Raw genomic sequence first — 13,844 nt, 5'->3', positions numbered from 1 at the left:
GTGTGTGTGTGTGTGTGTGTGTGTGTGTGTGTGTGTGTGTGTGTGTGTCTTCTGTGGACTGCTATTCAGATCAATATTATGCAAACCTATTAGTCAAAGGTTGTTGTCAGGGTTTGTCAGAGATTCTCCTTCAGGGTCAAACTCACTGAAGGGCTTCCACTTCTGTTAAGAGTGAATAAGGATGTTGTCAGTGCTGTGTGCTTACTTCCATTATTTTCTAAAGTTGTCTATTTGTAATTTTAATTTCAGCATTACTAATGACGAACAATAACATCAGTATTTATTCGTGCCAATTGTGATATTTTTTTTGTACTGTTATGATCACAGCTCACATTATGCTTTCCTTGTAATCTACTGGAAAAGTTGTATTTTCTGTCGACGCAGAATAAAGTTTTTGAGAAGTTTGTCTCAAAGACATCAAATTCCCCTTTGATATGGTGGATATGTTGGAGTGGATGGATGGAGACAAGTCAGTTATTTACCATGTTACAGTGATTTGCTCAGGTAAGACCATACATCCTTGAGTCAGGAACAAACCCAGACCACATCAGAAATGTAGCGTGCGATAATAATTACTGATTTCTTTGTTATTTTGGATAAATATGAAAATAGATTTGTATTTTTAAAAGGCTGTAAATATTCATTCCAACTCGTCCCCACACTAGTTTGTGTGGTTCCGCGGTGCACTGGCGTCGCACCCGGAATGTCCCCTGGGATAGGCTCCAGCACCTCGCGACCCGCAACAGTCGATGAAGCGGGTTCAAAAGATGAATGAATGAATGAATGATGAACCGCCATGAATGGAAAAATCAGGGTTTACATAAGATAACATATGACCATATCATGATGGACATTGGCCTTGAATCAGATATGGCTCCTGCAAACCTCTACTTCAGTTATTTTTGTACTGTTAGTCATTGATTTGGACTTTTCCAACACTTGACACTTACATCCACGTGTCATGAAAGTTACCACAGACCTTTAAAGCTTGTCTTCATGCTTAGTCTTTGAATGCAGTGGATAAATATATCTGTCAGTGTGTTCAGGATTCTGCTGAGTCAACAGGAGGGAGGAGTTTCATAAGGCCATTAAGAAAACGCTCCCTGGGACAGCAGCTGAATAAGCCACTTGGCTTTGACTTCCACTAATCGTCTTAGGTAAAACATGTCTCTCAATGTGCTTTCATGGGAACACCTGTAACATATGGTGGCTATCATGACCATAATCTGTTCCATCATCTTCATTACCATCATCATTACCACCATCATCATCATGATCATCTCGCAATATTTGGAAATACAAAAAGCTTATTAAATAGTCACTTGAGGTAATGTAATGTAAGCTTAGGGACATGTTTTCAAGCGCTTGGAAAGAAATCCATACCTGCTAGTCCATATCATTTGAATTCCTGCAAATGACATGGTTGCAAATACGCCTTCGTTCAAGCAAAACAACCAGGTAGTTAATATGGACATATGTTATGCATGCAAAAGTACTGTCAGACAATGCATTTGCACAGATGTTATGTCTTTATTTAATTATATCATTTTATATAAGGAATTTAGCATAAAATAAAGACACATGCAGATTAATATTAGAATCAGGCCCAAAATGAGAAAAAATAGAGAGAAAGAAATACAGTATAGACTTTACATTATAAATCAAATTAAATCAAAAGACCTAATAGAGTATGAAAGCAACCATTTATTTACATGTTTACATATTTACAGTAGAAACCATATCTAACCAGTATCAGCCAAAACAGGCCAACATCATTGATTAATATTGATTGATTGATTTCTAAAAAAATTTTTTTAAATTTATTTAGCATATGCGTAAGTACAGCAGTCAAAATTACTTCTACTCGTGTTCATATTCTACATATTAATCATTTTATTTATTAGGAAACACTGCGATCGTGATTCAATTTTCTCATAGCCTGCTAATCGTCCTCGGGTTCTTGTTGCCAGGACGACACGGCTCCCCTATTGGTCGCCGGCCTTCCCCACGTGACTTACAGCGTTTGACGTCACGACGTGAAGCTGTAATGTGTGCAGTGGCTGAAGGAGAAAGCTTGGCAGAGTTTAGTCTGAGAGCAGCCGGGAAAGTCGGACTCCTGCGTAGGTCCCACAACCTGTTGCGTCCCTGTTGTTGTCTGAGAAACTTTCAGCGGTGCCAGGAGGTTATGGACCATTAAGAGACTCTTAACAGGCCCTCCATAGTAACTTTTAAGCGAGGTAAGTGCTCGCTAATTGTGTTCGTCTGTCCGCTTCTCATCCTCTTCCTGTTATTTTTATTTTTTATTTTTTTTTGCATGTAAACCAGGTGAGAGACTGAAACAACCAGTGTACAACTAAAAAGTATTATTAACACTCCTTTTTTGGCTTTATGATAGGAATAATAGTATTTTTACTGTTATTACATTATCATAAGTTTGTATTGCTGCGGTGTTACAAGATGCTAGCAGAGGATAAAGCTTAACTTGGACGTCTAATCGGATGAGGCTGCTGCTCCTTCTGACCTAAATGAACCCAGGGAGAAGAAGGAGATGTTATCTTGATGCACACTATAATTTATTGTAACACGAGTGAGGAGAACAAGTGGAAAAAAAAAGGAGTCCTAGAAGCTCACATGGCTAAATGAAGCAGGGTATCTCATTACAACAAACACACAACAACCATTCGATCAGTGGGTAAAAGCCGCAGAGAGAAGGTAGAAAGGCTCCACTGGTGATGCTTTAGTTCCACAAGTGAGTTAAAGTGTTTTTATCACTGTTAATGAATGTATTATGGTCGTTCTGAAGTTAATATGCTGTCTAATGGAAGTTAGAAGAGGTTTCAGAACCAGTACTTCAATTATTCTCAGACATCTGGGGGGGGGGGAATGACTTGGGAAGACAGAAAAATGAATATAACAAAGGTGAAATGACCAAAAAATAGCTAGTAGATTATTCTGATTGTGTTTTAATGACTCTTCTTAGATGTGTGGATGTCAGCGTAAGAAAGATCACTTGACGTTAAAAAAGAAACTTGCAATTATATTCCTTTTTTTTTTTTAATTAAATGTTGATTCAAGAACGTATTAGCAGTTAATGTCTATGCCCTTGAGGTGTCTAATAGTAAATACTAATTGTAATGCAATGAATCGTATTTGTGTTTCGATTAATGCTGAGGTGTGAAGTTTTTAGCGGCGGTTTTAGACAAATTTTATTATTTAATTTGTACCTACATCAATTCAGATAAAAAAAATACCACATGAATTATGCATTTGCCTTATGCCCCCTGGGTAATATGTGAAATTTTCATAATAATGTGCAGTTTGGATGATATACAGTATATTTAACATATTCAGACAAAATGTACAATATGTTCAGGTCAGGTGGTTTAAATTTTTTAGTTGCCACTTTATGTTTGTTTGTGCGTTGCTTATTTATTATGGAGGCGGCTCTAAGTGCAGTCTGTCAATAATGACAAGAGGCTCAAGTTGCAGTCCTGCATTCAGTTGCTTCATCAGTGGATCATTTCATGTTTCCATATCAGGGCATCAGAAGCAAGACTGAGGATCAACCGAGAACTAGACCTGCTGCCGTTTCAAGAATTGAGAAACCTCGCTGTCGTTTTGCAAATTTACTTTTCGGTGGTAAATAAGTGCTCTGTTTTAGTCTCAGCGTGAGATGTAAACAAAGACATTCGCAAACTGATTGGACTGGGTGAAGATTTGAGAATACATGACTGGATGGAGAAAAATAAATGTGTGAATGTCAAAGGAAAAAAAAACCCCCCAGAAAAAACTGATTCACAAAAAAATTTAAAGCCCCCTTTGGAGCTGCTGACACCAGGGTGGAGCTGAGATAATAGCCCACTTGGTGTCAAAAGCATCCCTGCAAACATTTCAAGATGTTTGAACTCCTCACATGTACACTAAATTTAAACAGATGTTCTATTTTGGTTGACTGGGATGTATTTCAGTCTTGTTTTGGGCCCAGATCAGCCGAGCTGGCAGCATCCTCTGTAGTTAAACTCGTCTGGGCTTCGCACGCTGCTTTTTCTGAATCGAGTTAGACCTTTTTTTTTTAGAGGAAGCAGACGGGGAGAGTTTCAAAATGAAAATGAGGATGAGCTGAAGTTTAAACTGAAGCTGAGGTAAAGAATGAGATGAGATGGGGCCTGTTTCTTTTGGACGGATGCGCTGCATGCATGCAACTTCATCTTTGGACTGATTGACGTGTTACCATCTCTGACATCTTTGTCTTCACATGATGCTGTTTCAGAAAGAGGATTGTCTCTCCTGGACAATCATTCACAATTTGCTGCAAGTGTGTGTGTGTGTGTGTGTTTGTGTTGGCATGTGTGTTCGTCCGGTCCCACGTCTGTGTTGCAGCCCTCCCTGCCGTCTTGCAGTCGCTTTTTTGCTGACCTTTTTTTCATCTTGTTCTCATTCACTCCCTCATAATGGCTCCTCTGTCATGATTGTGGTTTTCAGCAGCGCCTTGACGCACAAAGCTTTCCGGCTGACAGTGGGAGCTCATGTGTGCTGCATTACGATGAAGTAGCAGCCTCGGGACTCACTCAAACGTAGGATGGATGGGATTTTGAAGAGGAAACAAATGGTTTCAGACATTATCAAAAGAAGTTGCTTTTTTTAAAACAAGATGTGCGTCGAGCTCATTGATCACTCTGTTCTGCGGTCGTTTCTAAGTTGCGGTACCAGATGTGACGAAAGCAGTAGACGCCGTTCACATTCTGATGGCATCCATTGAAATGACTGATAGAGGTTCTTTAAGAGGTGCAATAAACACGATCATGGGTGTCTGAGGAGGTGATGTGTGTGTGTGTGTGTGTGTGTGTTTTAAATTTTGTGTTCCGATGTGAATCATCTGTCTTTGCGCTTCTGTAGAGGAAGACTTGATTTGGCCTTCACTAATAATTCCATTCCTGATTGATTGATTTTTAGTTGTTGTTGTTTAATCTTGTGTCTGTTGGTACATGAAGACACAAACGATGCTGTTTTAGCATTAACAACACATTTATCTCGTAGTTACACTTGAAATCTCTTGCTTTTACTTTCTCTTCCTGATGTCCGAGGCTTCTTGTTTTCCTGACAGACGAGGAGCAAACTGTTTGCTCTTCCCACAGACTTCTTCAGCTCGGACTAATCGTGGACCCGCTGCGAGCTTATACCAAATAACATCAGAGATAGAGTTGCAGTCAGATACTCAAGGAGCCACTAAAGCATTCTGCAGCAAACGGCGGGGCGTAGTGATGGGGGTAATGTGAGCTAGGAGCGCTCCCTCCGCTATGCAGAGCTGCAGCAGCATTTAATATTTGGTTTGATCAGTGATCACAAATGGGACGAAGCCAGAGGACATTTAAAGACCTTTTTCCAGATGGATGGAAATGATGTGTCGAGATGTTGGGCAGAGTCTCGGGTCGCCGCTTTTAGATCGCCTGACATTTGGAACACGTGAGAAAACGGATAGCCTTCTCCCTATTAGTTCATACGTGCAGGAGTTATGACAGGGTGCGGGGGTGTCTCACATTTGCTGGTACTGATTCCGATGACAGAACTATGTGAATGAACAGATATAAGTTCATCTGTGACGCCAAGGCAAACAGCTGTATGCTACCAACTAGACATGGATGTGTTACGAGCAACATCCATGTTGGTGTGGTTCTCCTGTCTGCAAAAGACAATCTGAAGTTGCATCCTGACATCAGGGATAATACATTACCGGCTCTTGAATTGGTGTCCATTCCATTCCTGATTTCAGTATTTGCCCAATTATAACTTGATGCAAGTGTTTTCTTTTTCATGCCACACGTTGCTCAAGCTTATTATAATGATATTACAGCTATATTCTATAATACCATTTGATATTTCTGTTAGTTTTAGTAGTAAACTCTCTGATGTGTTGATGTCCAGCATCCTTTAGTACAGCTTTTATTTCCTGACATGTAGTGAAGCTTGTTATGATGTGTTTTAACAAGTGATATCAATGTTTCTGGATGATGCAGAACTAAGTGAATGAAATGACTCTTGAATAGCAGTGGTGATGTCGCAAGCCCCAGATCATGTGCTGATCGTCTTGGTGTCACTCCAAATCAGATCTCAGAGGTCCCCCTAATTTATTCTTGGCTGAAAGTGAGTTAGAGAGCTGCCATACTTAGTATTTTATGAGAGCTGAAACGTGTGTGTGTGTGTGTGTGTGTGTGTGTGTGTGTGTGTGTGTGTGTGTGTGACTATCAGGTTGCAGATCTTGTAGGTCTCCTAATCGCCTGCCCGTTTGGTGGAGAATGACTGCTGTCAGCTCTGCAGCCAGGTCGCACACAGATCACGTTGCGTTATGAATGCCTCAAATATAAATTCTCCACGATCAGCACGAGCTCATTCACTCCGGGTTCGTGTTGGCCTCCCCCAGATCTCTCTGCTCTGTTCTTGGATTATCTTTGAGACTCGTGGGTTAGGTTTACCTGCAGGCTGTGACCAGTGACTTCTAACGGTTACGTAAGACGACGACAAGATGTTCCTGCGTGGATACCTGGTGGAGGTCGACTAATTCAAGCTGCTACATCCACTCAGGTGTTATTGTTCAGAGTCTTGGGTTTTATTTGCTTCAACTTCCTTAAGTTTTAAGTCTTCCTCAGTTTTAAGTCCATGAAATGTCACTTATTGCTAATTCATTTTACGTTACTTTTTTCTACTTTTTTATAGTAGAGTTAATATTTTTGAGTTTTGACTTGACACTTTGGGATGTGTTCTGTTTTATCGTTCTGATCTGATCTGCTGTTTTAAAGCACGCATTAACATTATCATTTGATAAATCAATAACACAGACTTCTTCTTTTCCTTTCGGCTTTTCCCTTCAGGGGTCGCCACAGCGAATCAATTTCCTCCATCTAGCCCTGTCCTTTGAATCCTCTTCTCTCAAAATCAATAACACAGACTTACTGGACATAATTTATACAAGAAACAGTTCATAATTCTTCCGGATGAAGATGTCTGGGACGTATCGCTGTGACATTCTGAGCAAGATTCAAACCTTATTTGTGTTTGTCTTTGGTTGAAGACGGGATGACAGAGGGTTTGTTGTGACTTTCGGGGGTCAGACGTTTCACAGGGCCCAGCGGGTAAATCTAGCGTTTGCTTTTCTCTGCCAGCTAATTGCCTGCGTGGGTCAGGACTCTATCTCAGGCCCGTTGTCCTCTTAGAGAGCTCAAGGGGTTTAAACATCTCTTGGTGTTTACCCACTTGTCTTGACCCCAAGAGATAGTAGACACTTGGCTCAACCATGTGACCTGTCCACCTGTCCGAGCCTTGGTTATGTAATAGTACCAGCGAGGGTCTGCCAGAAGCTACAGGTAAGAGTCTTAACGGTTAATTGTGGGCAGTGATCTGAGAGTCAGAAATAGCAGAGCTCTGACGGTGACTCGGTGGAGGCCTGATCCCATCGGACCGAGCGATTGGGTGGAGGGTGAGAACGCTATAACTGAGGTAGCAGATGCCATATAAACATTTATTAATGACAAGTCCATCTAATTATAGCTCCTCTTCCAGGCACAGTTGGGGTTTAAACAGATAATAGATGAAAATGTAGTAAATTATAGTTGTAACAATGTGTAATATGTCACTTATCTGGAATATAAACCAAGATATCATCATTATATTGTGTTATAAATTATTTATTAACTGTTTATTTGTTAAACTGCATCTCCATGATATATTTGACAGTGATATATATATATTCCCATGTGGAACAGAAACTCCAACAAGCAGATAACAATTTACTGCATGCACACACAGGCTGACATGGAACATGCATCTGCGTAAAACTGCCATAGAGTTAAGAAGACAATAATGTTAGATACATAATGTTTATCACACTATAGCCCTGAAAGTTACCCTCAGGTTTTTGATTTGCGTGGCCCAGCCTGATGTCTGTGCTAACCCAGTCCTAGAGACAGTCTCCGTGTTTCCCCTCAGGTCTTAACCAGAGGCCTTGTCTAATTTAAAGCCAGACACAGTTACAGTGTGTGTGTGTTTGAGGCGCACTCGTCGGACCCCCAGCTGTGTTGCGACCGCTGTGTTTTGTTCCGCTGGCGCTGAGCGTGTAAACAGGTGCTAATCTCCTCACCTCGCTCCGGCATTTACGCTAGCTTGAAGTGAGCTACAGGTAACAGCAGGGAACTCATTAGTGGCGGCTGATGGATTGCTCAGGCTCATTGTTGACTCGGAGTTAATTAAAGGATTACAGCTGACTGTGTATGGAACAAGTTTGTGTGTGTGTGTGTGTGTGTGTGTGTGTGTGTGTGTGTGTGTGTGTGTGTGTGTGTGTGTGTGTGTGTGTGTGTGTGTGTGTGTGTGTGTGTGTGTGTGTGTGTGTGTGAAAGTGACATCAAGGCAAATAAAAGACTGAAGTCAATGTAATTGCAGGCCATTCAGATTTCCTTACAGTCTCACCAATCTCATTTACTTGTTTGCATAATTTGCGAACATGTTTGTTCTGTTTCATTTAGATGTTTCCTGTTGAGTTTGTCTCTTTATTATCACTAATCCTAAATTGATAACTACAGTATACCCCGGAGCAGCCACTTTACATGGAACTAAATATGCTGGTTGCTTCTTTTCAGTCTGTTATGATTATTTAATGGCTTGACTGTAAAGAACATGAAACAAATCAGAAGTAGCCTCAAACGACAGATTCTATGAAAATAAATCCTGGTATTAAATTGGTCGTTTGAAGACACCGATTATGAGATTCACACCTTCAGGAATAGGCTTCTCCCTGTTACCTATTGACAAGTTTCGCCCTAAAAACCTAAAACAAAAAGCGACTGTAAATACAAAAGGTGACAGATTATTTACCTGCACGGTTATTTGCTTTGACCTGACCTGACATCACTATTATAATCTGATGTTATCCTCAGCTAAATTTAGGCCAAGGGTCTGGAGGGATCTGAAGGGGTGAAGTGTTCAGGACATGAGCTGCAGGGATTGATAGTAGTGTGTACCCTTCATCAACTCTTAAAGTTCACTTCCTGCACTAGAATTTGTGCGATGCACGGAAGCTCATTAATTAGGTTGCCACGTCTTTCTTTCTGTGTTGAGGCATCGAAATCGTTGCAGATGCTGCAGCTTCTGCTTCCTGCACCTGCAGTGCACCGACATTGGGCTGCGATGGGGTTTTCAGCAGCGACTGTGGTGCACTGTAAGTTTCAGTGTCGTTGGTACTGTATCCGTGGTGGGTGCGCACCACAAAAGCATGGTGGTTACAGAGGTGACAGAACTTTTATGTGCACCGGAACCACATTTTCTCTTCATCCGGTCTTGCATTGCTGCTTTCGTGGTGATCTTTACTTGCACTTTCTCATGAAAAACATAACAAACAAGATAAAAATATTCACCCAACAGAGATATTTCCTTAAAAAAACACGTTTTAAGTTATTCCTCTCCTTCAGTTAGTTCAGGTTTGGGTTTGTCTTTTCTCACCAATCTGGGTTTTTCTGGCACCAAAGGGGACAAATTTCTTTCTTTTTTTTAGTGTCTTATGAATTATTTTTTTGTAATTTAAGAAATGAATATCCTTGTATTTTTATTTTTCAGTTTCCGTTTCATACCATACATGTTAAAATTCTCGAGGTCGTTTTAGATTATTTCTGGTAACGTTTTTCCCCGTTTCTCTTTGTTTCTTCTTCTCTGTCGCCAGCCTAAATTGCCCTCGACTCACCCGCAGACTCACCACAGAAACAGCAGCCATGGGCAAGCAGAACAGCAAACTCCGTCCCGACGTCATGCAGGACCTGATGGAGAACACGGACTTCACCGAGCACGAGATCACCGAGTGGTACAAGGGCTTCCTGCGGGACTGCCCCAGCGGCGCCCTCTCCATGGAGGAGTTCAAGAAGATCTATGCCAACTTCTTCCCTTACGGAGACGCCTCTAAGTTCGCCGAGCACGTCTTCCGTACGTTTGACGCCAACGGCGACGGGACTATAGACTTCAGGGAGTTCATCATCGCCCTCAGCGTGACCTCACGTGGGCGCCTGGACCAGAAGCTGAAATGGGCGTTTAGCATGTACGACCTGGACGGGAACGGGTACATTAGCAAGGCCGAGATGCTGGAGATCGTAACGGTTGGTTTGAACTTATTTCTTACTGTCTCCTTTTTCATATGTGTCCATTTTGGTTGATTTATTTTTTATCATCTGGATGTCTCTAGCTTTAGTCGTTCAGCGAACGTTGCATCACATCGTGACACACCCGCGTTCCCTGGTCCGATAACAAGTGGAGCTGCGTTTTCCTCAGCAGCTGCTGCATCATATATCCATCCCATGTTCTGCACCATTTGACTGCCCACAGCAGGGAAAATCCAGTCACTGTGTAATTTTAGAACCAGCAGTTCCTTTCAGGCCTTCAGACGTCTCTAAATAAGACTTGTGGTGTGTTCCTAGAAGGGAGCGGCCCTCCTGCGATTCTCATATTGACTTGGAGCTACATCCAGCAACTGTGTGGTTGCAGAAAGACCCCCGCCATCATGTCATCAGCAGCACCAGCGTTAACTTTACGACAAATAATCTCTCCGTCTTATTGGATGAATGGATCAGACTTCTGTCACAGCGATCAGACGCTAGCTGGGAATCCATTGAGCACGTTACGTCATGTATCGGGGCGCTAAATCGAGCAACGTGCCAAAGAATGTGTAATCCCGTTCTCCAGGTCGAGGGTGAAGTGAATGTGGGAGAGATGCAGCGATGCACACACACAAACACACACACACACACACACACACACACACACACACACACACACACACACACACACACACACACACACACACACACACAATAGCCGTCTGTCTCAAGCCAGGGATGCTTCTAATTTACTGTTACATACTTTAATGTTATAGTGATGACTATGAGAGTAAGACGTGGTGATTTCAGGAAAATATTCAGCATTTTAAGTAAGAATTATCATTCGTAATGTCCAAGAATAGTGAATAAAAATGACATTTCTGTTTCTGTTTTCCCTTTGCTGCTTTCAGGCTATTTATAAGATGGTTTCTTCTGTGATGAAGATGCCTGAGGATGAATCCACACCTGAGAAACGTACAGACAAGATCTTCAGGCAGATGGACACAAATAGAGACGGTAAGAGTTCATTCACTGAGTTTTTTTGTGTATCTTAGTACATTTTTAATCGAGATAAATTTCAAATCAGCTGAATCAATACAAATGTAGCCAGGTTTGAAAGTTAAATTCATCATTTCTGAGCCCAGTTAAATTCATGTTTCTGTGTAAATGTCGTAAATCTTCATACTCGGGCCAAATTGAGAAAAATGTGGATTGATTTATTGGAATATAACTCAACAAACCCAAAAGGTAGCAGAAAAAAGATGAAAACTGGCAACGGTCGGCCAATTATTTAGAAATATTCTTGGTGTCGCGACAAACTCATAAATAAATCAATAGATTAACTGGTAAAAGACCTGCTTATAAAAAATTATATCAATCAGACTCTGTGATATATTTTTGGTTATATCTACTCTGACAAATAAACGAAACGATGAACTAATAAACTGTAAAACTGTGTTTATTTCAGGTAAACTGTCCCTTGAGGAGTTCGTTGAGGGAGCAAAGAACGACCCCTCCATCGTCCGGCTGCTGCAGTGTGATCCCAGCAGCGCCGGCCAGTAGGAAACTGGACTTCTCCCAGTTTGATTTTAAGTGTAACGCATTTCCAAAAACCTGTCAAAACTGACCGACTTGAGATTATTGACATTTGATCAATTGAGCGATGGAGGCACATGGTTTCTCACACACACACACACACACACACACACACACACACACACACACACACACACACACACACACACACACACACACACACACTTGCAGTCTTTTTAGAAACCCACAGTCACATACTGTACATGTGCCTCTATTCCTGGATGAAAGGTACAGACAACACGGGTCTCATGCGGTACAAACACACCTCAAAGGACTGAGCAGGTATTTAGGAAGAGGATAATTCAACAGATTCATGCACATTTGGGCCGAATCCAAGTCCGCCGTTTATTTTTATTCTTTCAGTTGTGGTTTTTGAAAGCAGCATTCCCGATTTAAAGGGAGTCGCGCTCTTTTTTCTTTCTTTTTAACTGACCCGGGTTATTATGTGACGACAGACGCATCTTTACAAACGTATTGTGGTCTAAAACTTCCTGTAAACACTGGATGAAATGATGTATAGGATTCTGGGACTAGAAGTCTTCGCAGCTGACGGATTGGCTCGTGTAGCCGAGATCTGCAGATTTATAGTTTTAAAAAGAATGAAAACTTTTTTTTTTTTTTTTTGTGTTGTAAACTTTCAGGTCATTTTACATCAAACCAAAACGGACTTATTTCTGAATGAAGGACAATATTTCGACAACAGATTCCAACATCGGTTTTCTTCTGTGACATCCCATGCCAAGTCCACACATGCATGTGCTACATACGTTTTCCTTTACAGGAAGTACAACTTGACACCGTTCAAGAGCTGTGATTTTTTTTTTCTTGAACTATGCTTCATCAAGTGTATCAGCAAAAAAAAAAAAATTTTAGACGTCTTATGAATATATAGTATGTACTTATATATTCTTTTACTCTGTGATAACATTGTGACATTAGCCACAATGGAAAAAGTTCACTTGATGTATAAATTATTGGAACGTAATGATTTGATGACATTTTATTTTTCTTTAACTTGACGAATATAAGAAAGTTGTACAGTATATTCACTCATATTTATGGTAGAGGTTAAAAAAGGAGAGGACCACATGTGATACTATCTATTCAGCGTTGCGTACGATGAGATGAAATAGTTGCAGACCTCTCCCCACCTGCAAAATCATATACTGTATCCAGATTTATGCGTCATTTGAGTTCACCTGTAACATCTGCAAATACCGGTTCTCTCTTTCCTCATCTGCACTGAATTTATTGCAGATGTAACTAACAGTAAGGCAATCAGAGAGCTTGTTTTCACGACTATGACACAGTAGTAGACAATAAGCTGAGCCTGTATTAATGATAATCTGGTCTAAAAACACCTTGAGGTACACGTTCATGTATGTACGGTAAATTGGGGGAAGTACAGGTGTGATTCATTCTCTTCAATTCTCACATTTTACTTCAATAGCATTTTGTGGTCAAGTGCCAAATATAGACGAATTGATTCAAAGAAATAAACTCAGTATTGTATCGGTTTATACTGTACAGTTGTTACCTGTCGAACAAAAAAAAAAAGGTTTGCCACTGTATCATTTTGTAGATTTTGTATTTTAAACTTCCATTATGTGTTGAGTAGAATGTCCATTTTGTTACTCAAATAAAAACAAAATGGGAAATTACCGTTTATCTTTTTTTGGATATAGCCTAAAGGCTCATGGAATAATTTTCTTTTATTATTTTCTATGCATCAACTTTTTTTCTTTTTTTTTTGGATTAGCATAGATACAACTTTTATCATATTCCCTTTAGGCGTGTCATATACTGTACATCTACAAAATGTATTTATTAAATTACAATTTTTTGGTGTCAAATATAATTACAACAGGAGGCTTTGAGGTGTTTAGTCGCTAATGAGCTACTAAACTCAGCCTTAAGCTAAACAGCACATTAGAGACAAACACATGTTAGAGCTTAAGGATTTAGCAAGTTAATGAGATAAAATATTAAACTGACACTAGGATAGAGGGGAATGATAAAGTTTAGGTGCCCCTGATCATTTTCAAGATTCTGCTTTGTAATTATTGGTTTTGTTTAATTATTTAAACAAAAGTAGGCAGTTGCATAAATTTGAGCACCATT

The 13,844-nt window shown here is 40.4% G+C and overlaps 1 protein-coding gene across 1 annotated transcript; it reads left to right on the top strand.

The window, feature by feature from the left end:
- The first annotated feature begins 2,057 nt into the window (after nucleotides 1-2,057).
- ncaldb (neurocalcin delta b) lies at nucleotides 2,058-13,384 on the top strand. The gene is made up of 4 exons (XM_068333680.1): nucleotides 2,058-2,237; nucleotides 9,704-10,130; nucleotides 11,039-11,144; nucleotides 11,596-13,384. The coding sequence occupies exons 2-4, from the start codon at nucleotides 9,753-9,755 to the stop codon at nucleotides 11,688-11,690; spliced, it is 579 nt and encodes a 192-aa protein (XP_068189781.1). The 5' UTR covers nucleotides 2,058-2,237; nucleotides 9,704-9,752; the 3' UTR covers nucleotides 11,691-13,384.
- Nucleotides 13,385-13,844: the final 460 nt, after the last annotated feature.

Source organism: Antennarius striatus, chromosome 14 (assembly GCF_040054535.1).
Source record: "Antennarius striatus isolate MH-2024 chromosome 14, ASM4005453v1, whole genome shotgun sequence".
NCBI classification, from domain to species: domain Eukaryota; kingdom Metazoa; phylum Chordata; class Actinopteri; order Lophiiformes; family Antennariidae; genus Antennarius; species Antennarius striatus.
Note: the sequence above shows the minus strand (reverse complement) of the source record. Positions and strands in the feature narration are given on the sequence as shown.

What these genes read in the sequence shown, in the direction of transcription:
- ncaldb (XM_068333680.1), top strand. Translation starts at nt 9,753, where the DNA reads ATGGGCAAGCAGAACAGCAAACTCCGTCCCGACGTCATGCAGGACCTG. An exon ending in AGATGCTGGAGATCGTAACG is followed by an intron (nt 10,131 to 11,038) that starts GTTGGTTTGAAC and finishes TGCTGCTTTCAG; the next exon opens with GCTATTTATAAGATGGTTTC. An exon ending in GATGGACACAAATAGAGACG is followed by an intron (nt 11,145 to 11,595) that starts GTAAGAGTTCAT and finishes TGTTTATTTCAG; the next exon opens with GTAAACTGTCCCTTGAGGAG.